At 40.9% G+C, this 25,270-nt stretch overlaps 1 protein-coding gene across 1 annotated transcript in view; it reads left to right on the plus strand.

Annotated features, from left to right (window-relative positions):
- The first annotated feature begins 317 nt into the window (after positions 1-317).
- LOC110084736 (piezo-type mechanosensitive ion channel component 2) overlaps positions 318-25,270 on the plus strand; it is an 81,362-nt gene continuing 56,409 nt past the window's right edge. Inside the window, exons 1-18 of the mRNA XM_078391744.1 lie at positions 318-366; positions 2,264-2,400; positions 3,735-3,998; positions 4,783-4,894; positions 5,445-5,626; positions 6,069-6,217; positions 8,208-8,381; positions 11,766-11,857; positions 13,686-13,849; positions 15,019-15,195; positions 15,717-15,860; positions 16,095-16,295; positions 18,416-18,620; positions 18,854-18,955; positions 19,631-19,796; positions 20,681-20,924; positions 22,288-22,384; positions 23,766-23,928. Coding sequence (XP_078247870.1) covers positions 318-366; positions 2,264-2,400; positions 3,735-3,998; positions 4,783-4,894; positions 5,445-5,626; positions 6,069-6,217; positions 8,208-8,381; positions 11,766-11,857; positions 13,686-13,849; positions 15,019-15,195; positions 15,717-15,860; positions 16,095-16,295; positions 18,416-18,620; positions 18,854-18,955; positions 19,631-19,796; positions 20,681-20,924; positions 22,288-22,384; positions 23,766-23,928 — 2,822 coding nt within the window. The remainder of the gene's footprint in view (positions 367-2,263; positions 2,401-3,734; positions 3,999-4,782; positions 4,895-5,444; positions 5,627-6,068; positions 6,218-8,207; positions 8,382-11,765; positions 11,858-13,685; positions 13,850-15,018; positions 15,196-15,716; positions 15,861-16,094; positions 16,296-18,415; positions 18,621-18,853; positions 18,956-19,630; positions 19,797-20,680; positions 20,925-22,287; positions 22,385-23,765; positions 23,929-25,270) is intronic.

Below are 25,270 nucleotides of genomic sequence, written 5' to 3' on the forward strand. Positions count from 1 at the left end.
TAACTGGAACTCGGTACACAGGGATCACATAATGCCCCTATTACAGTACTTCTACTTGCTGCCATTCCATTTCCAGAGACAATTCAGAGTCCTGATTTTAACCTACAAAGTCCTAAACAACTTGGGTCCAAGCCGTGTCAAAAAATCCCCTCTCCCTTTATGAGTCTGCCCTGGATTCAAGATCATCAGGAGAGGCTTTTCTCTGGGTCCTACCAACCTCGCAGGCATGTTTAGTGGGGATATGGGAGGGGGCCTTCTCTGTTGCTGCTCATATCTCTTGTGTAGTCCAAAACTTTAGGGCCTCAATACTTGGCGGAATGCCTACACCCACCGAGATCTACTCGTGTCACTTGCACGAGCCAGGAGGTGAGGCTGAGGAGCCTAACACCGAGAGAGGCCCGGAAGGAAAAGACAAGAAATCGGGCCTTCTCGGCGGTGGCTCCTCGCCTTTGGAACAACCTACGTCCTGAGATTCGCGTGGCTCCCTCGCTGGGTATTTTTAAGAATCAATTAAAAACTTGGATGTTTTGGCAGGCCTTCCCATCAGATAATTCCTCACGTCCTTCTCTTCCCCCTCCTATTATTTCCTCTTTCTTGGTTAATGTTTTAGTTACGTAAAAATTGTTTGATATGTATTTATTGTATTAATCTATGTTGTTAGCCGCCTAGAGTGGTCCTGACCCGACCAGATAGGCGGGATATAAAATAAAAAAATAAATAAATAAATAAATAAATAAATAAATAAATAAATAAATAAATAAATAAATAAATAAATAAATAAATAAATAAAAATAAACCACTAACTAGCTATAGTCTTTACTGAAGCTGAACAATGACTTGAAATCCTGTGTTTCTCTCCCCCCCCCCATTTTGTCCAGATGGCTTATGCTTCAAATGGAAGCTTGCAGGACATTCCCCTCTTGCAGTGTCGAAGTCACAGTCACTCTGAAGGACACACCATTTCTTTGCCAGGTATGTTTCACAACATGCTGGTTGTGCAAGGTCCGGTTGCTCACCTGTTCACTGTCAACACTGGTGGGGATTAGTCTAAGATTCTAACCCAGTTCATCAATAGGATCAAACTCTACATCACTCAGTCATCAACTTTTGGGAAGAAACTGCACGATCAAACATAGACAGCTATAATCTTCAGTAAAGCTTCCAAGTTTCACCTTCCAGTATTACCACCTATCTGATTCTCTGTTGTTAGAGGTGGGTGAGATTCCTGTATGAAGTGACAGTTATGGGATTGGACTCAGTGATCCTTTAAGTCCCTTCCAGCTCTACAATTCTGTGATTTTATGTAGTATCTGTTTCAGATGGAAAAATCCACAAGCAATCACTTGATATAACAGACCCTCCTGTTGGACATCTTTGACTGCAACATCTCAGTGCTGAGAGCCTTCATGTGTCAACTGTTAGAATGGTACCATCTTTTTGCCTGATAGTACCATTATAACAGGTGACACACAAATTCTCTTTGCTCTCCTTGCAAGGTTCTCATGAATTGATCCACTCCCTTTATTCCTTTCAGCTGGTTTGGACACTTTTATATCTGCCTTGTTGGTCCCTGTCATGCTCACGATCATATTGTGGACCTAAAAGCTTCTGAATTTGAGAAGGAATTCATTATAGCTGCCATGAATGTCAAGATACCTACTTTTCCTATCACTCCTATTGACTTCCTTCTTTAGAACTGACCATGTCATAAACCATCAATTTCAATCACTACACCATCTAACTGTGAAACTCCTTGGAGTTCATCTGTTCCATTGGTTTTGTCTGTTGCTCCACAGCTATCTTGCCCTCAAGTGACTACAAATATCTGTTCAAGATCTGCCTCAGTATTAGCTCAATTTGTCTCTTCAGTTCCAATAGTGAAGGTACATCTTTGGGCCAACCAGCATCTCAGCAATCAACTCTAATGGAAGAGAATGTGTAATTTCCAACAGCAAAAGCAAGCTTATTTCCTGATCCTATAGTGGCTCTATCGGATCCATCTGGTATTCCAAAAGACTGTTGTTCCTTCATGGATCTGATTGCATGCAGGGCTGAGTACCTTGCTCTGGAGGTCCACAGAGCACAGATTCAGATTAATAATTCTTTTTACACATTAATTTTTAAATACATTTTCATCCATCTTTAAACAGACTGCCTTTGACATTGATGTCTTTGAGTATTTCAAGTCATACACTGTAGGCTGATGATGCTGTTGTACCTGTTATCCTGAAAGTGGCAATTAATCCATTTGTATTTCTTTCAGAGGATTCAACAACCCCTGAAAATTTGGCTGAAACTGAGGAAGCCCATTGTGATAATGGGGATAGTTCTAGTACTTTTTCAGCACTGGCACAATTCATTATGCGTCAGAGCTACATCACTGCATTGATTGCCATGATGGTAAGATTTAGTTATGGTTGTTCTTTAAACTCCATCAGTGTGCTTCAAGTTCTACCTGATACCATCATCTGTTACAGCTGGATCTAGATCCCATAGAGTACAATATTTTAATAGCCATAGCCTAGAGTAGAAATTGAAAATGGGCAGCGGTATTAGGATTAGATCATAATTTACAGGATCAAGGGGTATAGAAGACAATCAACGAACTTTGTTCCATCTTTAAAAGATTAGGTAAAGGTAAAGGTTCCCCTTGACAATTTCTGTCCAGTCGTGTTCAACTCTAGGGGGCGGTGCTCATCCCCGTTTCCAAGCCACAGAGCCAGCGTTTTGTCCGAAGACAATCTCCCGTGGTCACATGGCCAGTGCGACTTAGACACGGAACGCTGTTACCTTCCCTCCGAGATGGTCCCTATTTATCTACTCGCATTTGCATGCTTTAGAACTGCTAGGTTGGCGGGAGCTGGGACAAAGCGACGGGAGCTCACTCCATTGTGTGGATTCAATCTTACAACTGCTGGTCTTCCGACCTTGGAGCACAGAGGCTTCTGCGGTTTAACCTGCAGCGCCACCACGTCCCTATTAACATGTTTTATTTGGCATGAATGTCCATGAACTGCAGGAATGTAAAAGTTTCTAGATATACAAACATTACCAGCATGTTATGTTAAAGGAGCCTTTACGAAGTTACATGGAAACATTCATGATAACACTTGAAGGTTGTTCAAAGGTAACTGTTGAGTGTACAGATATATACAGTTCATGCAAGATTGTTCAGAAAGACCAACAGGAAAAGGAATGCAAAATTTACAAGTACAGAAACTATATTAAATTTTTTTTACAAGATTAAATGCATTCCTCTATAGTAATACTGAAAACTCAACAATGAAGCAGATTTGCTGAGTGGCCAAGCCTGGCTGCCAGCAGAGAATGAGCTAGATTTTAATTCTTGTCGTTACATGCAGTCAAGTCACCTCCAACTTATGGCAACCCTATGAATGAATGATCTCCACAATGTCCTATACTTAACAATTTTGCTCAGCACTTGGGAACTCAAGCCTGTGGGTTTCTTGATGGAGTCAATCCATCTCATATTCGGTCTTCCTCTTTTCCTGCTGCTCTCAACTTTTCCCGGCATTATTGTCTTCTCCAGCCAATCCTGCCTTCTTATAATGTGTCCAAAGTAAGACAGCCTTAGTTTCATCATTTTGCCTATGTTCAATTTTTTATTCTGCCAAGCTTATCATTTTTCTAATATTGTATTCTCTTCTCTCCATCAGTTTGCAAATTCTTGCATGACACCTACATGTCTAGTGTTTTTGTTTTGATATTTTCAGGTTTGGAGTATCACTCATAACAGCTGGTTGGCCTTTGTTTTGTTGATTTGGTCTTGCATTATTTGGATGGTGCGTGACCGTTGCCTCTGTGCCTTGCGGAGCTCACCGTTCCTTGTTATCTATGGAAATATCCTGGTGATCCTTAACTTCTTTGTTGGACTGAATATCACACAGGAGGAACTATTTCCTGGAGTGCCAACCTCACTCCTCATTGACTTGGATTTGAAACCTTATTCTCTGCCCTGTGTTCATCTGGCAGCCAAGGTGACAATCTTTTATATTCAGTTCTGAGCTATAACTAAAGGTAGTCCAAGCTTAAGTACACTTACTAGGAAGTAAACTCATTTAGGTTTATTTCCAAGTAAGTGCGCTTTAGGATGGTGGTTCTCAACCTTCGACTGATTTTTTGAACTTCAGTTCCCAGAAGCCTAGCTAGTATGACCAATGGCCAAGGATTCTGAGACTGAATCCAAACATCTGGAGGGTCAAAATCATTGTGTTCAGATTTGACTGCATATGTAAGACCTTGAATAATATACACCACTGAAAATAAAGAACATAAATAAATAGATGATTCTGTTGTTCATGTTGTTCATGAATATGTGGGATCCTTTGAACAATATCTTAGACTGAACTCAAGAAATTGCCCTATATTGAATTGGACATATTGGTTTATAGAGCTACATTTGATCAATTCTGACTGGTAACAGATCTTTGATATGTTAGAGGAGAGCACCAGGAGATGATGAGAGCCGCTCCACATGCCAAGCATATGTTTCTCTTGAAAGCTACATCTTTCATTTGAACCCTCAAGTCTCAGTTCACTGTTCTCATTTTATCCCCCAGCCCTTGATTTTAAAAACTTATCTTGAAGAAGAATGCATTCTGTATAATCAAATGCATATAAGTGACTTGCATAGTGAACAATTCTTTCTCTCTTGTTGCCGTGCGTTGGCCACCAGATTGCTACGTCCTCAGGTTGCACCAGATATGAGTATTGTGGATTATTTTTATTCCTCTTCAAAATAATAATATGATTTTATTGCAGATCTCCTATCTGTTTACTTTCTGGCTCTTGCTGAAACAGCGTATGATTCAAAAACAAAAGGATAGGCAAGAGGAGGAGGAATCTCTGAAGGAGGTGATGATAGACAAGGCCGGTAAGAATATTTAATACTAAATAGTTTCTGTATTTGAATAGTTGGAGTTGAAAGACTTTCCCGAAACACAGGAAAGCAGATAATGCCATTTTCAGAAATGCTTGAAACCTCTTAATAATACTGTATTCTTACTAGTTATTTATCTACTATGGCAATGTCAAAGATTGGGCAGAGGGGAGAGATATGTGTTTATTCTGTGTCTCCTTCCAAATAGCTTTGAGCTGCTCCATCAATCCTGTATATGCTTCCTTAGCACAAAGTCTCACTGAGTTAAGTAATCTTTACTTTGAAGCTAGTCTGCATACAGTGGCAACCTTATATTACTGTTCTTTTTATAATTCTACTCAAAATGAAATACCACTGTATTAACTGGACCTATCCCTAAATAAGAATACATGGGATCAGAGCCTTAAATTGTAAGTAGCAAGGTGCCCCATGATAAGTGAGAACAAAAATAAATGGTTTTAGTAGGGTGATCTTGTCTTAAAAGATATTTGTGGCAAGTGTAAACCTGTGGATGATTCTGATAGATTTTAAATTCCTGTTTCAGAAATGGACATGCAAGACAATCTACTTTTGGATATCCTTGGTTCTGTGCTTAAGGGGATGCTAGTAAAATACTGGATTTACTTCTGCTTTGTCATGTTCTTTATTGTCAGCTTCAATGGCAAAGTGGCTCTGTACAAAATCCTCTACATTTTGCTTTTCCTGCTCTGTGTAGCTTTGTACCAGGTAAGCAAAGCCGAGAGTCTGAGGTTCTGCTGCTTTCTCCTAAAACTATGACAACAGTTTTGAACTCTTTGTTTTCACTATGTTTATTTTTTTTAGTTGATTTTCAGAGATATGGGTAGAAGTCTGGTGCTTCAATAATCAGCAAGGGCTGTTTAGAGAGCAGGAGATTCAACTTTGTTGTGAGAGCCTCATGAGATATACTCCATGTGGTCCCTCCCACTTCTCCAGTTCTACATTCTGGATCTCCTGCATTGGCATGGGGTTGGGCAAGGTGACCCTAGATGTGCTTGACAGCTCTACAGTTCTTTGAATGTATAAATAAAGGGAGAGCAGCTGTTTATGTTTTTGCAGCTGAAGCAGCCTCGCTCAGCCTACATCTCATACACAAATCTATCTGATGGATTCCAGCACTAAAGCATGCATTGAAATCCTTTGATTTCAGGTTCATTACGAGATGTGGAGACTAGTCCTCAAGGGGTTTTGGCTGACAGTGGTATCTTACTCAATGGTGGTACTTATAACAATCTATGCCTACCAGTTTGAGATGGTTTCTGCGTTTTTCCTAAACACCCTGGAAATATCAGAGGAGAGGTGAGAGGTTTCCATTTTGTTCAAAATAGTCAACATTTGAGTTTTACCTTGGGCTTCAATGCAGTATTTCTGAAGTTCATTGGATAACAGCAAGTAAGGATTTTGCTGTTCATATTCAAATGCAGACACAGTATCAGTATTGTGTAAGCTTATTAATAATTCCAGTATTTTCCCCTGACATTGTTAGCCTGGGCAGGAGAGCTTCTGTTTATTTATTTCCTTGTTTGGATTACAACAGGGGATTCTGGGATCTGTGGTCCAAAAGTTTTTTTTCCCAAACATTGCTACCTTTCCCTAACTCTTAATAAGACAGTGACTTGGTTGAGCTAACCTGTGACATCTTTCTGCTTCAGCCCGGGCAAGCTAGACAGCAAGGGGCTTCTGACCTGTCCTTCTGGTTCTACACTTTCCTTTGTGAACCTATGAAATGCCATCCTGGGATTTGTAGTTCAGCGAGATACTTAGGATTCTATGATGTAATTGCAGAGCATGTGTTACAGGTTGTAAATACCTCACCATACTTGAATTTCCAGGATTCCATCGGATAGCACTATGATAGCTGAAATGGTATCAGTTTTTTGTAACAATTTAAAATATAGATACAGTACTCTTTTTTTTTTTTTAAAGTAGGAGAGTGGACAGTGGCTTAGAACCCCAGGACATACGCAAGGATTTTACCTATGTCGATCCAGGATTGTGCACCGAAAATGAGATTGATAGGAATCTACTTTCTATATCAAACATTGTTTATATGCTGACTGCATTGTGAATGTCCGTTTGTCAAGGTGCATCCGATTTATGATGGTCCTAATAGTATTTTCAAGCTATGTGACATCTATGAGCAGTGGTTTCATCACTGCCACCCACAGACAAGTGGCGATTTGAACCCAGGTCCCCTGAGTCCTTGTTACCACTTTGTTCTGTAGCCCACACTGATGGCTGAATATTTAAGGATGTTTAAAAGATCCCCAGACCAGTGAGCAGTGATGGGGGTGTCATCCTAATATGATGAACATGTCTGAATGGAAGGAGCTGAAGGACAAGCTAGATGCCCCTTTCCTTCCTTTTTGAATCATTGGCTACCTTACTCTTTTGCTTTAATGAAGCACTATACTTGTACTTTCTTATGCTTATATTTGAAGACCCACAAGGTGAATTGACCCCCTTTCCCCCCCCCCTCCACTAGGCTGATGTATGTTTCTCCCTTGAATTGTGTGAGTCTGAACAGCATGGTTTGGGTTATACAAGGATTCCCACCCCACCCCCATAAATAAATAAATTTATGTTCCAATAAATAGGTAAATATTCAATCAATACTGTCCCCATGGCCAACCAGAACCCATGAGTTCAATGCTGAAGACATAAGACATAAGACATAAGACATAAGAAATTTATTTGTCATTGCGCTCACAAGTGGGTGCAACGAAATGAGGTGCTCTTCCCCAAGGTAAAACTGGACAACACTACAAAAAAAAGTTAAAATATACACAACTTTCACCATCCAAATATAGATACTCCGTTTTCTCTCAGCAATTAAAATCCACCAAAAATCCATCAAAGTGATCTGCTTGCCTCCAAACACAACATCTCCGACTCAGCCTCTGGATCATGAGATCATAAGGACCTTTAAGGCTTCCTTTAAGGAAGAACAACCTTCAGAACATGGCCAAAGAACCCGAAAAATCCACAACAACTATCAGATCCTGGCCGTGAAAGCCTTCGAGAATACCTTTAAGGCTCATTTCACATGGTACTGTGTTGAAAGGGTTGTCAACACTATGGAAGAGAAACTCAATAGAGAGAACTGCTCTCATTCTCTGTGTGTGTGTGTGTGTGTGTGTGTGTGTGTACGTGTGTTTGTGTTAATCAACTGTTTATGCTTTGTAGTTACATTTTTGGGGGGCATAAGATTTATTTTGAATTACATGGGAGTCTGGCACCCCTAACCCCAGCGTTGCTGGAAAATTGCATATTTTTCCCCCATGCTCAGATTAAAGGATTTGGGTCTTGAGAGATTCAGCACTATGGAATTGTTTGCAAGGATATTACTTCCTGGTGCCTTTCTTTTGGCTTGCATCCTTCAGCTGCATTACTTTCACGAAGGTTTCCTGATGATCACAGATCTGGCCAATATTTCCATCAAGCCAGTTGCTTCATTTGGCAGGTATGATACACAGTCTAATGGGTTGGTCACCTGGAATAGCTATTCATGCCTGTGTGGACGCAGTCATGCTCAGTGTTGCAGTAGTAAATTTTATTTTAATTTGAAACGTGAACATATACCGTATTTTTTTTCTGTGTATAAAATGACAACTTTCCCCAAAAATCATTAGAGGAAAAATTGAAGGTTGTTTCGTACATGGAAGGAGGAGGAGGCGGAGGAGGAGCTGCGGCTCGGCCGCCTCTCGTGGCTGCCCATTGACTGCTGACACTGCTGCCAGATCGCCACCTCCAGCGCTATTCACAGGCTCGCTTCAGGCAGGGGACAAGGTGGCGAGGTGAGCCCTGGCCATCGCAATGGAGGAGGTGATCGGGTGGTGGAGGCAACAGCATCAGGAGATGGAGGCAGAGGAGCAGCTGTGTTGGGCTGTCCTTCACCACTGCCCATTGACTGCTCCTCCACCTCCGGCAAGGAACAAAATTAGGGGGTTGTTTATACATTGGAGGGTCTTATACACGGAAAAATATGGTGTTACTAAATACACGGGTGCAGGTGCTCATCATGATGATGCTCGTAGCCCTCCAATTCCTGCGGAAGGTCTAAAAATGCAGGCAGCTGGATTGGTGCATGTCAAAAAAAGAGAGAGGCAGGTCTTTTATGAAGCTTATGTCTTTCAATAGCCAATCAAAAGCAGACTGCCCCAGACTATTTTGTATTGCAACAAGAATTGCTTGCACTAATACAGTGTTCTTGGGAAACAGTGTTCTTCCAGCTACTGTGAGCATTCCAGCCAAGCTAATAGAGAATGTAGAAACCTGAGGAAGATTGTGAATGATGTCAAACCCCTGCCACTCAAAAAGGTTGCAGGATTTCGATGGCTCTACTATATCGCTGGTTATACAAGGATAATTTGGGGGGGGACGGCATGTTTTTCAAAGCAGATGTAGTTGGAAATGGCTAATATCCAGTATGGTGGTTCCTCTGATAGAACAATAACAAATCAAATGATGCTATCCTTTATGGTACTGCAAATCTGTTACATGGGTCACTCTTTTTACTCTGCCTAAAGGTTACTTTAATTGTTATGATTCTTATTTTTTAATTAATACATAGGCGGTAGATGAGGTGTTTTTATTTAAAAGAAATGATTCTTTTTTTAAAGGAAAGCATTTATGTAAATCTGTCAATCTGTAGTCACTGAAGTAGAATAGGCACCAAGGCTTTATATTCTGTTCCCTTTTAGTGATATGAAAACTGAAACCCGGGTGTATTCTCTGGCTGACCTGTGAGTTTGCTGTATCTTTTTTTTTTAAATTGTAGCCTTTTCTTGTCAAATTGATTGCATCACATATCCAGTATAATTAAGGAAAGTGAAGCTGAATGCGTTCAGCGACGTCAAACAACTTTCAAAGTGTTATTCAGCCTCTACATCCCAAACAGACAATGTTTTGTGCTACTCTTGAGACTAACTGACTGATTAGTTTTCCGGGGTTACAAGATATTTACTCCAACAAATACAACATAGTACTCAGACATGTCAGTTATAGTATACATATAGACAATATTGTTATTGTATATTTGCTGTCAGGCCTGTGAAGAATTGCTTGTGGAATCTTCTGCTTCAGTGTCATAATAATTTGGCCAGCTTTGCTTAAATTCGCTTTATTTCCTGCTTGAATTAATTCTCCTTTGCTTATCTGAGAAGTGCAGTGTGGATGATTTTAAGTCCACAGGCCCTGACAGATATCCACTATTTTGTCAGGCAGGGCTGAGCAAAGCGAAGCCCTCCAGATGTTTCTGGACCGAAACTTAGTTTGTTTCTAATCACAGTCAATGCAAAAGAAACTGGAGGGCTCCACTTTGCTAACCCCCACAGTAAGGCCAAGGCTGTTCTGAGCTGCAGTCCCATTTGGGTGCTTTTTGTAGTGAAGCCACATACATTTAAAAAATGAGTTTGGATTAAAAATTGCAGGCATACAAAATTCAGGAAATATAAGCTAAAATCCTGTTGCACAGCTTCTGCATTGCACAGGGGGAATGGCATCAGCAGCGGTGGCACCTTGCTCCTAATTAAAGGCTTGCTTTTGTTATTACAGAGTCTGCACGGCTCATGTCATGTCAAGGAAGGGACAGGTTTGTTTTCCATGGCTGCAGACACTAGGACAAGGAGCAATGGTTTCAGACTACAGGAAAAGAGATTCCACCTGAACCTCAGGAAGAACTTCCTGACAGTCAGAGATGGTTGGGAGTGGAAGAGGCTGCCTCAGAGTGTGGTGGGGTCTCCTTCTTTGGAGGTTTTTAAGCAGAGGCTGGATGGCCATCTGTCGGGAGTGCTTTGACGGAGTTCCTGCATGGCAGGGGGTTGGACTCGATGGCCCCTGTGGTCTCTTCCAACTCTGTGATTCTATGATTCAGTGATTCTATATATGCATAGTGCAATGAAGTTGCATACATCACAAAGTCGCAAAAGAAACCATCTAACCAGCAGCAATTTACCACTGCTGATGATGCAGTTCTCCTTCCACAGGCAGACCCTGCCCAACAGGATACTGGCCATAGATTTATTATAAAATTTGATTTTGTATAGCAGCTGTTCAGCAACTGTAGATCATGGGAAGTCCTGTTCAACAGACAGGGATACACTTATGTAAATTTTCAAGAGTAAAGAAATTTAGGGTGAAGGAGAAACCAAGAGATGGCAGAGCACTAATTGACGCAATATGCAAGTGAAACAAACAAATACCCCTGTCAATCAAGGAACATAAGTCACCATGTCACCCCAAATTTAAGCCTAGGCAAAGGTAACCCTGAGTCATTTCCAGCATTGCTAAGCCAAGGAGAAGTGGTGTGTGGATCTGGCACAGCTTCAGCTGATCCAGGGTCAGCTTGGCAGGCCCTTGGTCATCTTGGTCAGTTAGGATGGCACTGTGGTCCTGGGATCAAGGCATCTCAACTTGAGGTTATGGTACATTGAACTCAGTGGGGCTTACATTTGGGAAGCCACATACACAGGATTGTAGATCCCACTAGGAAAAGCATTGGCCCTCCAGGAGAGACTTTATTAGAGGGGAAGAGCACATGCCAATGGCCCCATGCTTAATCCTTGCCATCTCCAGTTAATGGACTCAGGGAGCAAGTAATAGGAATGTTCTCTGCCTGAGGCTCAAATATGTTTTAAGACCTTCCGTGTTTCCAGTGGAACTACTGATGCTTTGTATTTTGTCCTCGTCCTTTTCAGGCTTAAGAAAAGCATACTGAGACTGCAAAACAGGTGAGCTTGAAAACAGAGAGACCCATCAGATCTAAATAGGTTACCTGAATTTGCTCACTCTTTGAAGTCTTCTGATGTGTAGAGATAATCCTAACAAATTCCTGGGTTTGCAACAGGCTAGCTGCTGAGAAGCGACAAGAAAACACCATTCAAGATGGATTGGACAAGTCTGCGAATACCTTGGGAAGGGGTCCTGATGAGAAACTGGGTAATCAAACATCTGCTCTTCTTTAGGGACTATAACCGAGCATGCAAAGGATCCTGGTGCGCGCGCATGTGTGCCCAGCTTTTCCTGGAAATCAGCTCTCGCCAGCCGTAGTAAAACTAAGCTATATGAAGAGGGTTAGCTTTAGGTTTGTGGGGCTCTGGGAACAGCGCCCTGTCCTTTCCTCCATTGGCTGGGCCCTGATCAGTTTACCTGACAGTGGTGGTAGGCAGTAACCAGCCGGGCTCAGAACTGCCCCTTGACTTAGCCACAATGCCATGAAATGAGATTAAGTCAAGGACAAGGATATTTTAGGAAACTGAAATGGCAGCTTGATCCATCATGCAGTGCTGCTTAGAGGAGAAGGTGGGAAAGCCTGGAGTGGCCTGAGAGACATAGTGGGAGTGGATTCGGCCAGGATCATGAAAAGTGCCAAAGGCTGCCAAGTGTTGATGCCAGTCTAGTCTAGGAAGATGGAACTCTTTGAATGCTCGTATTTTACTAGGAGTGTAAAATGTCTACCCAAAACTGTACACTCTGCTGTAGATGTGGCTTTGTTTGCTGTTTGCTTTAATGACATAGGTTCTGTTGGGTTTGTTAGCATTTGCAGGTTTCTGGTTCATTGTGGGCATCTTATTTATGATATGCCTCTGAGTGGGTAAGTAATTTGAATCAGCCGTATGTGTATGAGATTAATACAGTGTAAGGGAAGGACTATATTTTACACAGCATTTTGCTTTTCGGCTTTCCTCTCTACTGTTATAGTATTGACAACTGGGTTTTGATGGTGATGTTGATGTCATTTCTGATTTAAATAGAACCTATGACCTCGAGAGGCGGTGGTGAGTGCTCCAACACTGGAGGCATTCAGGAGAAATTAAGACAGCCACCTGGCAGATATCCCTTGATTCGTATTCCTGCACAGAGCACAGGGTTGGACTCAATGGCCTTATAGGCCATTCCAACTTCATCATTCTATGATTCTAAGTACCTTATATTACATGTATCAGCTGTCACCCGCATTGTGCTTCATTTCTTCCTGGGTCATCAACCCTAGGCCTATATAGCCCAGATTAAGTCAATTGCAGATGGGATCTATAAATATCTCTTCTTTTTACCATGACATATGAGTAGAGTTATGTTTTGACTGTGTAAGTTAGTGCTCATTGCCAGCGACTGCCCTCTATCCTGTGGTGGTGTTTTATCAGCTTAGTGGGAACAGCATGACCCGCAGTGGCAGGCTGCCACAATTCCTGCTTCAGTTTAGCATTTCACACAAGTGATGTGCAATGAGATGAACTCACACACAACCTGAAATTCCAGGAGGGACTCTTTAATTATCAGCAATCTGTTGGTGCTGGCAACATCATTCCCACTGCACCACTAGAGCTATGCAAGAGGATTTTGACCCCTGAATGATAATGAAGAACAGATTAATTCAGATTCCCAAACGGCTACCATCTTCCTTTGTTTTCCCATCATCAAATATCACAACGTAAATAGATGTTAACTTAGACTAAATGTATAGTGTCGCTTAGTGCATAACTGCTAGGCGGCTACAAACCAATACAAACCCACTTTGTAGTCTATGTGAGATGAGGTAGAGATAACAAAACATAATTAAAAATGAATTCTCATCCTCTTCAGCAAACCAAAATGCTTTGTGGAAAGTCACAACAGGAGACTTGCCCTGTGGCCCTTCCTGTATCCCTGTCCGGCAAATTTCAAAGTACAAACTCTTTAGCAAATTCCAATCCCTGTTCCTTCATCTGTTGTTTTGCATTAGAACAAACAAACAAACAACAAAACTCAACCACTTTTGTTTCCATAGTGGAAAAGATGAGTAAATGGACAGAAATGGTAGACCGTTTGGTACCTCGTGTCCTGAAGTTCTTTGCAACAATCCAAGATGCCCAAGCCTTTGCATGGAGGTTTCTGGAGCTACATATCCTGAAATTCGTATCTACTGGCATCATCTGGATCACTCTTCAGGAGGTCTGTAAACTAGCCCATCTGAGGCCACATCTGTAAAAAAAGATTCAGGAAATGAGGCAAAAGTTATGCGGGCACAAAGTTACACAGCAAAGTTTTACCCAACAAGAGCTTTAGCAACTAGAGGAAATACAGCCATCATAGGTAGTTTAGCTTTTAAGTATCAAACCGGTATCTTGAGTTGAACATAGGCAAGAATCGTTAACAGAGCCAGTACAAAATTTTGTCTTTAAGCTTTGTGGTGCTGGGGAAACTGAAATATCTGTTGTGAAGCTTGCACAAAATTTGCTTAATATGGGTGTCCTGCCAGCCATGGGCAGAAGTCCTTCTGTTTGAAAAATGGGAACTGTTCATGGTTGAGCTGCCATGTGTATCTTGACGTATGGGCAGAGTCCTATTCTGTTCTGGTTTTGAACTACATTTCCTACATGCCTGGGAAATTCTGAGAGTTCCAAATCACAAATCTACACAACTCTAGTGAATGTAGGGTGGTCTATTGCACATATGGTTGTTCTTGTCTGCAACATTTGCACAAGGCAGTATTCACTGCTCCTTTGCACAACTGGAAGCTCCATTGCTTTGAACAGGGCCATTCCTGAATCATGCTACTGTAAACAAGATATTATGTGCATTGGGTGTTGTGTTCCATCAGCAGAACAAAATAGGAAAATATTATGATGATGGTATCAGTCACATTTCATTCATGATATTCTATACTAACGTTGCAAACTCACTACAAAGTGAGCAGTTGAGTAATGTTTCAAAACACTGGTTTTCAGTCATTTGTGTTATTTTCTATCATTTGCTTTTTCAAAAATTGCTGACCCTCCCATGAGAGACGCAAAAAAAAAAATCAGTTTTTCAGAGAAAGAGATATGTAAGTTTACAGGTATACCTTTATTATGTTGAGGGTGAGGCTTAAGGATATACAATATTGCAGTTGCAGATTTATCCTCTCACTCAACATTACCATTCTTCAGAATGATTGAAGAGGTCACAGGAGTAGAATCTTTTTTGTTTTACACAGCTTGTTTTTTCATTCTAAAACTAGAATGTCCAAAATGGATCCTGCAAAGGGCGTAAACTGAAGCTCCAAGCACAGTATCAAAAGAAAACGTATTGCAAACTGGGTCCCATTGTGCTTTCTGAGATTTGCTTCTTTTGCTTTTTAGGTATCTTTGATGAATTATCCTTTCTTCATCCTGTGGACATTTGCACTTCCCTTTTCAAAACTTCGCCCACACGCATCAAGAATCTGTACATTTTGGTCATGTGTAATGGTTGTCTGCAAAATGATCTATCAGCTGAAGATTGTCAACCCCTTGAATTATTCTTCAAATTGCACACAGGTCAGCATGCTCACACCCCAGGAACTTCTCAAACACTTGCAAAGGCTTCAGTTGCAAGGTGTCTGTTTAAGAAACTTGTGTCCTATTTGCTTGTTTCTTCAGCATTGAAGTCTACAATGTAGATGAAGTAAGCTATGATCATTGAAAGTTTTTGACAAGTAAAGCATACTCAATAAGATGCCACAAAACTTTTTTTTCCATTTTACAGTGCTTTTAATTGATTTCTGAGCAGCGAGTAGAGTATTTTAAAGAAGTTCTTTTGTTTTTAACCATTATTGTTCTTCTGATGGCAGTGGAGGGCATAAGAGACTGCTAAGGAAGAGTATCCTCCTTAAACACAGCACAAAAGTCATAGCTAGGGGATACCAGCGGTTAGCTGAAGAAGGAAGAAATGAGAGCAAATTGAGATAGTTATTCAGTTGAACTTATATACCTTCTCAAATAAAGCTTCATTGCAGTACATCAAGGCTAGCAACTGAAAAGTACAATTTTGCAAGAAATAAAATACTATGTCTCATTAGGTCCTACATCTAAATACAACTTATCACCATACCACTGTGGATGAGTTTCTGGAGAAATCGCTGTTGTACGTTGCGCCTGTTGACCCAGCGCACTGGATTGGAGGCTTCTTGAAATGTAATGACAATGTTCTTCCTTGCCTAAAGGTACAATTCTTATTTGAGTGTTAAGGCTACAGCAAGCAAGAGTTAGACATTATAGTCATTCCAGAAACAGTTGCATATTTCCTGAGGTAATAAGGCATATTAGCATCACTAAGGAGAGAAAGCAGTCTGAGGAGCACCAGACAAGACCCAGCTTTAGATCGGTGGACATGGAAGCTGTGGATTCCAAAGCATTGTGCTCTTTTACTCAACCTTTCCCCCCATGGTGTTTTGTAGAATCACCTCACAATCCTAATTTTAATGGCTCTTGAGGCAACCGTGCATCGGCACCAACATTTCTACCGAATGCAGAATCAGCGGCTGCCCCCTGCCACTGGGAGCCTTTTTCATAACATCTGCCGGGATAATCTGGATGATGGATTACCCAGTTGCATCAAATACTTTGTTAACTACAGTTTTTACAAGTTTGGACTAGAGGTGAGCCACTGTTAGGAAGAGAACTGTATTCTGTATTTGCATGGAAAATCCGGCAATGTGAACTGGTTCATAAACAGTTGTCCTGGGCATAGCCCTGGCAATTCTGTTTTTTGGATGCAACTGTCATGAGCTCACTTGTTTATGCTTGCATTGTTTGTTTATTGGCTATTTACGTCTATATCCTACCTGTTCTGTTATGAAGTGACATGGCTATTCTCTTTATCCTCAGAACAGCCTTGTGAATAATTTTGAAGCAAAGAGCTGTGTTGATTTATTATAGCAAAAACATGATAGAGGCTTTTGTTGCAGTCCATAAAAGCTTATGCCAAATAAATATTTGTTCACACGCAAGAGGCTAGGATGCTCTTTGTTGTTTATCCTGTATTTGGTTAGGGAGAGAGAAAGCAACTGGTCCAAAGCTACCCAGGGAGTTTCATGGCTCAGTAGGGACAAAAACGTTCGATTGCTCAAATCTCAGTTGAACATTCTAATCATCTCACCCCCACGCTGCAAATCAAAGGAAACTTGTCTTACATTTTTTACCAAGTTCTTCAGAATTACAAAGAAACAAACTTTATTCTTGAGAATGCAGTCAATGTTCCTTTCAAGATGTTGTGCTCTCTATTTTGAAAGTTCCAGCCTCCATGATTTAAAGGAAACCAACACTGTGCTTTAAGTTGGGCCAAAGTCTTCTCGGCTGTCATAAACTAAGTGCTATTGCCTCATGAGAGCTGAAGCCACCGTTTTGAATGCAATTTGAGATTCTGTGGAACCCTACAGAGTCTTTCATTGTCTTCTGGCCCTCTGCCATTATCAGTTTGTAAATGTCCCAAAATCTAGGGTCAACATGGGCATGCAGACTCTTCAATAAGGCAATATATTTCTTTGCTGCCTACCACCAGGTTTCTTCTAATGTATGGTGACACTGCAAATTAATGACTTCCAAAAGGTTCTATCATCAACAGAACTGCTGAGGTCTTGAAAACTCAAGGCTGTGGCTTCCTTTATTGACTCTATCTATCTTTTTTCCCCACTGCCGTCATCTTTTCCCAGATGGCATCGTTGTCTTTCCTAGTGAATATTGTTTTCTCATAATATGTCCAAAATATGATAACATCAGTTCAGTTTGTATATTTGCTTGTTTATTCACTTACTTATTTTAATTTTTAGTGAGAGGTTAAGTCAGCAGAAAATAATTGATAGTTATAGTGGTGATGGGGAAGGAAATTCCTCAAGGACATCTACTGGTTAGTTGAAACTTACATTTTCATAGACATCAGCTGTGAAACTCAAACTAACTCTTATTTGTTGCTAATACTGTGCAAAAGAAGGCAATGATAAACCACTTCTGAATATTTTGCATTTCAAAAACCCTGTTTTGGCACAATTCAATGTGCTTTTCAGAATCCTGTTCATCAAGGCATAAGGAAAGGTTGTGGCATTGTAAATATGCCAGGCATTGCACATTGGCAACAAAGACTGTGCAAGGTGATTGCGCAATCAGTTATGTGATTCCCATTTGACTGTTTACACAATGTGCTGGTGGAAGTTCTTCATGGATAGCACTTTGGACTTGGTGCCATTATAACTACTGCAGGCATTACACTGAGTTACACCTGCTTAACTACACAACTGTATGTCAGCCACTGTTTCAAAATGGAGTTGGTAGACTGAATGAATTAGTGGATGTTTAAAAATATTTAATGTAAATCCCAAACTTTCAGTCAAAAAAAAGTAGATGGGACAGTTAACAATAACATTTTGTTTCCAAGTTGTGTTTTAATTAAAACATATTAGATTACTCATAGCTTTCACAGTTGCGGCTGCATACCTTTAGAAACACCATCCCAAGGTTTACATGTGGCTACATCAATGATGGCTGGAAAAGGTATGGTACTGTTTTTTTAATACCATACCCATTAGTACAAAGCACTATTCTGCGCAGCTATATTTGCATTTTCTGAAGGCACATTTATTCCTGTCTGCATTTGGTGCTTAAAAATGTTTGTAATCAGGGTGCAATTTTGAGTGCACCTTGACAGGTGGGTAAACATCTCTTAAATAGGTAAAAAAAATCAATTACAGTAAAATTGACTCAGTTACATCTTCTGCTCCTTTAGATATGTTTCGTAGCTGCTGTTAATGTGATTAAGCAACGCATGGATTTCTATGCCCTTATCCATGCCACCTGGCTGATGTACCTGTTGAGCTGCCATCGGCGGAAAGCAATAGCTGAAGTTTGGCCTAAATACTGCTGTTTCCTTGCCAGCTTGATGGCTTTTCAGTATCTGCTTTGCCTTGGTCTCCCACCTGCCCTGTGCCAAGGTAAATGCAGCCCTATGTTCTGTGTAAAGTGGGGACAAGTTCATGTGGGGTGGATCACCAGGCAATAAAGGACCCACAGAAAGCAGGCTAAGCAAAAGCCTGAGTGTGCCAAACAGTAGGTTTCCAAAATTTGGCTTCCTGACTAGTCCCTTTGAATCAAATAAGTCCAGACAGAAAGCTCAAAAATTAGTTTAAGGTGATTTGTGTAATGCAGATAATCTCTTTGCTGACAGATTATCCATGGAGAACGTCTCATTGGCCACTCCATTCAAATCTGATTAAATGGCTTTATCTCCCTGATTTTTCCAAGAGGCCTGATGCTAATTTCCTCTTGTGTAAGTATAATCTGTATAGTATGGCATCTGCTTAACATATGTAAGTAGCGGTTTCTTACTTTTAGAGGAAGAGGTGCCAAAATTATTGAAATTTATACCAAGGTGTTAGTCTGTAGCAGCAAAAACACCAGAATCTTGCAAGCATCTTAAAAACGGACAAGTTTTATTTGCCATAAACTCTCATGGACTACAGTCTAGTTCACCATTTGTATTTGATGAAGAAAGCTGCAGTTTTAAGGATGTAATTAATACATTTTTGCCGCCATTGATTCAAGTTGGCCTGCTTAATCTGCAACTTACTTTAGCATAGTAAGTTGCAGAGTAACTGCAGCCCTCCATCCCATTTTAAATCCAAATCAATGGAGTTGACTCTCTAAATCCCCATTGGTTCAGTGGGCCTACTCTAGTGTAATTTATTATGCTAAGCACCAGGATTTGGGCCGATGTGCTGTAAGTTAAATTCATATGTATGTATGTATGTATGTATGTATGTATGTATGTATGTATGTATGTATGTATGTATGTATGTATGTATGTATGTATGTATGTATGTATGTATGTATGTATGTATGTATGTATGTATTTTTTAAGAATTTAATTTACAGCACATCGGCCCAAATCCAGAAGAGAGAGATAAGCAAATAACCTTTTCATCTATCTCCTTTCTTATGGCAGATGATTTCCTGCTTCTGCTTCTTGCTTCCCTCCAGTGGCAAGTATTTGAGGATGAGAATAAGCCTGTTGTGAGAATGAAAGCTGGAGATAATGTAGAGATCAGTCGAAGCTTAGACCCAGTGGGCCTCAATGAGTACAGTCCAGTGCCAAACTTTATCCACTGCAGGTAAAACCCAAATGTAGGAGATGTGTGTGTGTGTGTGTGTGTGTGTGTGTGTGTGTGTGTGTGTGTGTGTGCGTGCGTGCGCGCTCCTCAGAGCACAGGTATTTAGTTCTGAGGACACATCTACTGAAGGCATTGAGATCCACCATAATAGGAAAACTTATAAGCCAGTAATTTAACATTTCATATTTTATTTCATTTTTTTTTAATTTTCCATTTTTGGACTTTCAGGGCATGGGTGGAAAGATATATTTAGATCATTATTTCCATCTTTCCTGACCGTTGGCCATGAGAGCTGGAACCCAACACAATCTGGAGGGGCACCTGTTCTCTCCTTATATGCACCTCCATCCCATTTTAAAACTTAAAGTGATTTTGGAAAATGAAGGTTAAAATGTTTCCTGTAATGTTGAATTTCACTATCTGTCAACATCTGGTGCAGAAGAGAAATCTAGAGTCCACGGTCCCCGTGGAACTTTCCAAGGCTTATGTCAACCTTGTGGCTATCATTCTACTCTTCCCGATGCTTCTGAGAATCATCCACAGTGCAGCAATGTGCCCTCCTGGGGACGTCCCTGCGATGTCTGCTGCTCACAGAGGCAATTATTGTATCAAGATAACCAGAATTTTGCCCTGCAGATGTTCTTGGACTATAGCTTTCTGCAATTCACTGTGCTGGCTAGGGTTGCTTGGGGTTGCAGTCCAGCTCCATCTTGGAGGGGAGGGACTTTGCCCACCCCCAAACTAGACCACATCACATTTGAATAGGACTTATGGTAGGCCACTATTTCAGATTAATGAGTCACATACTCCATTTGTTTTTAATTGTGTTCCTCTGTGGCCATAGGCTTTTCCAATGATTTTCCCATTGTTTCCTCTCTGTACAGATCTTATCTGGACATGGCAAAAGTGATTATGTTTAGATACCACTTCTGGTTTGCCCTTTGTCTGATATTTATGACCGGAACCTCTAGGATCAGCATCTTCTGTGTGGGCTACCTTGTGGCTTGCTTCTACTTCATGCTTTTTGGAGGAAGCCTTCAGCTGAAGCCTGTCAAAGATATCCTCAGACTGTGGGATTGTTTGATTGCATACACAGCTTTGGTTATAGCCATGAAGAATCTCCTTGCTGTATGTATTGGACTGTATGTTAATCCAGGTTGTAAAGGCTGGGCAAAAATATCCCCCTCAATAGCTAGAACTAGTGTGGATATAATAAGCTAGGCAACTGGAGCACCTAGCTATACTTTCAGCAGTGATATGAGAAATGCAGAATCCTGTTAAACTTGACACCCACCAATTCTGAAAGCTACTGTTATGTAGGCTACTCTTTGAATCCTTCCATTAACATGGCCACTGGCTTGTGGAGTGGGAATTCTGAGAGCTGTAATCTGAAAACAGTAAGGATTCCAAGTTCTGAACCTCAGCAATAAAGCTCATGAAAGGATTCTGGGCATTCTAACAATCAAAGAAAGTAACTTTTTAGCGCTCTGATCTTAGTGATATAGCATAGAAGGTTCCAAGATGCATTTCTGCCATCTCTAGGAATAGCTGTGAAAAACTACTATCTACAACCCTGGAGGCCCCTGATACTCTGTGTAAATAGTACTGATCTTGGTAGATCACTAGTTCGGCTCAAGATAAGGCAGATTCCTGCATACAGTCAGTATCCTGCCATATTAGTCTCCTCACCTTATTTCCCCAGGCACTGGAAACTGTCAGAATGGGCAATCACCATGTCTGTTTTTGGCCATTCTCAGGCCTTATGCAACATGTAGCAGGTGGTGCCATCAAAGCAGTCAATCCTTGCACTGTCTAGTTAGTTAATCCTTTGGCATTGTGCATATATACAATACACTCTCTTTTCTAGCTGGTAACACACAGTGCTTGGGTTACTCTGGCACCCTCGCTGGGTGTTTTTAAAAGACAGTTAAAAACCTGGCTATTTAGGCAGGCCTTCCCTCCAGTCAGCTAAGTCTTTTTTTTTTTTATTTCTTCTTTCCTTATCCTACCTCATCTTGGTAATCCTTTCTTAAATTAATTGTTTTTAACTAATATAGTAATTGTATTTTTTAATAATTATATATATTTTATATTGATATATTTTATGTTGTAAGCCGCCCCAAGTAGACATGGTCTAGAGGGGCGGGGTATAAATTAAATAAATAAACAAACAAACAAACAAACAAACAAATAAATAAATAAATAAATAAATCTTCACACGTGCGTCGTTTGGATGAACAGTATGTTCAGCAAATGACAGAACTCCAGAAGTGGCCTTCTGAAAAGTTTAGGAGCCTGTTCGTAGCACCATTTCAGGCAATACATTTGCATGTTTCTTTAGCTGTGGAGTCATGTGCAAGGATCATGCCCAGTTTCATCTGGGACATCACTGCCAGCTCACTGTATTGCTTTCAAAATACCACACTAGAGCTTAAGAGAGAAACATTTGATTCTGCTGAACGGTTTCCTCCTCTCCCAACTTTGTCCACAGATTGGACCATGTGCTTACCTTAGTCAATTACAAAGAAACCATTGTTGGCTGATTCAGACGTTTGGTATGTTCTGCACAATACCAGGATATGATGTGGGTAAGTAGGAAACCGTATTGACAGAGAGGGTCCATACAATGACCCATACTGCAAATGTTTTTATTAAGAATCGCAAATGCTTTCTAACTTTCATATGATGCAAACACTCTGTTTACTCAAAACTACATACTATTTTCCTAGTACAATGTCTTTCATATATCAGGAAAAAAAATCAGGTGAAGCTCCATGACATGCTACTTGCTCCTTTGTTGTAGCCATAGCAGAGAGCTGTGTGTAGGATTGGGTAAGATTTAGTTCCTAATAGTTTTTCTAAAAATCAGAGCTTACCCAAATCTGCTAATTTTTTCTCTTTTGGAATGGGGGAAAAGCATTAAAGTAAGTCCTATTGAAATAAAGAAATTAGTCTGATTCAGTTTGCCAGTCGGGGTGATGTGCCACATGAGTTGGAAGGGCAGAATGAGGAAGCATGACTTCTTCCTTCTCCTCTTGAAAGCAAACTTGTGAATCTACAGGTTCTGTTATTATGTTTTGGGTTATACTCTGTAGATTTGGGAAATGTAGCCAGAAAACAAAAATTTTGATCTAAGATTGGGAGACTTATGATTATATAAACGTACATATCTGTAATTGTAGTCCCAGACATTTCCAACCGAAAGTGATTTTGTTGTTGTTGAAGCTTGCTTAAGAAAGAGCTATGCTGCTTATTTGCCACATTTCCAGTGAACCTCCAAACCTGTTCAGGCATTCTTAACCATGTGGAAAGCTCATGTGAAGAGAAACACACTTTAGCCCTTTCTTCCCATTCCTAGGTTGCGTTGCCCTTCTCTTCAAGAGGGGCAACAATTCTGGACAGTTTCGTCTATCTATGCCCACTCTCTGCAAAAACCGAAACCTTGATTTTTTCCAAGATCCCTGATTAGCCTTCACATGTAGGATGTGAACAGGGGTGATGAGTGAGCAGATGGGGCTACTCTCTCCTCTTCCTGTGAACATTTTAACACCCCTGCACTCACGGATAGGTGGGGCACTTGCTCGTGCATGCATGGGTGGAGGGAGCATGCTCACAGGTGGACGGGTTGCACTTGCATGCATGTGTTGTGTGGGCACCCGTGTGTGTGTGTGTGTGTGTGTGTGTGTGTGTGTGTGTGTGTGCCATGCATGCATATGGGCATGGGGGAGAGTGCATGCGGGGGGGGGGGAGGAGAGATCTGTCCAGCCCAGCCCTGCTAAGGCCACGGCTCCGTACCGGGCCACAGACCGGGGGTTGGAGACCCCTGATCTACAGGAGCAGATTTCATTTATAGTCTCATCACCACTAGTGTTACATTTTAAAATAAGTATAGAAGTAAGAAAACTAGATGAACCATTGTATATTTTGTCCCCCAGGAAAATACATGTGTATGTTTTTCCTCCTGTGTAGATCCAGCTGAGGATGAGATATGTGAACTGCCTGAAAATGAAGCAGGGATCATCTGGGACGCGATATGTTTTACTTTTCTGCTGATCCAACGCAGAGTGTTTACAAGCTATTATTACCTTTATATTGTAGCAGATCTCAAGGCTGCTGAGATTTTAGCCTCCAGGTATGTGCCGTGAATTCATGTAGTTCAAACAACTTTGTTCTCGGCTGCTGTGGAAGGAGACAAAGGCCATGGGCCAAAGTCTATGTAACCAGATTGACTGAGGCAATAGGCAACCTGGGTTGTGATGGGCTAGTCTGTAGACTGTTGCCTTGAAGTTACTGGGACAATGTGGCTGCTGGGTCCTTGTAACTATATCTCAAGCTATTTACTTACCATGACATCTGTGAGGAAGCATTATGAGAGGGATGACCCTTCTATTCCACTAGTCACTCAATCTGCACACTTTCTTCATTTGAAGTAGAGGTACCTAGAGCTGTGTGGTTTCTTTCCTTTTGGTGCAGAATAGGTCCCACATAATAGGTCCCACATTAGCCCAGCTGGCCCAAAATATTTTGCAGCATTATGCAAATAGCATTCTCCTCCATCCAGAATGGGAGATGAATACTGCCCCAAACCATGAAACTATTTTGACAGCTGAGGTAAAAAAAAATTTTTTGAGCAACTCTCTTAGTAGAAAAAAATGCAATAAAATATGTGAGTTGCTTCCTGGTGCCCTTACATCAGTGGTCTCCAACCTTGGGCCTCCAGATGTTCTTGGACTACAACTCCCAGAAGCCTTTACTACCACCTCTGCTGGCCAAGATTTCTGGGAGCTGAAGTCCAAGAACATCTGGAGGCCCAAGGTTGGGGACCACTGCCTTACATGATGCTCAAAATTTGCTGTCTGAAGCAGCTACCTCAGTTTTATTCATGGTAGGTCTGGATACAAACTGGGACATGATTTTCATAGTAACATTAGATTTTAAGGCAAATCTGTATACACACTGGGAAGCTGTGCAAATAAATAATGGTCCTTTCATAGTAAATTGCTGTGACCATAAGAGCACATCACTCTGTTTCAGCACAAATATTTTAAGGCTAAATCTTCTCCATTGTCTATAACCCTCCAGTGTGTTTGTTTTTGTAGATGTTTGGATCCTGACATGTTATTATAATACATAATTTTCATGTTTACAACTATGTTAACATTTTGAATTTCCTTCTAATAATTTAAAATTAATCTATTAAAGCCAGATGGGTAACTCATAAAATAAAATGCCTGCTTCCTTTCCAAGCCTGAGAGCATGTTTTCCTCTGGAGCAACTGATCAATTGGTTCAATGCTGACTGCAAATGGATTCACATCTTGAACTGTTTACTATTACATATTTACTGGAATGGCTTGATTTCTACAATCTGTTCCGACTGAAATCTTTTTGCTTGCCATTGAGGGGAGAGGCAACTTCTGGACTGGTGTTCGGGCTGCATTATCCTCCCTAAACCCACTTGGGGACATATGCTAT

The sequence above is a fragment of the Pogona vitticeps genome, chromosome 4 (genome assembly GCF_051106095.1).
Source record: "Pogona vitticeps strain Pit_001003342236 chromosome 4, PviZW2.1, whole genome shotgun sequence".
Taxonomy (NCBI): domain Eukaryota; kingdom Metazoa; phylum Chordata; class Lepidosauria; order Squamata; family Agamidae; genus Pogona; species Pogona vitticeps.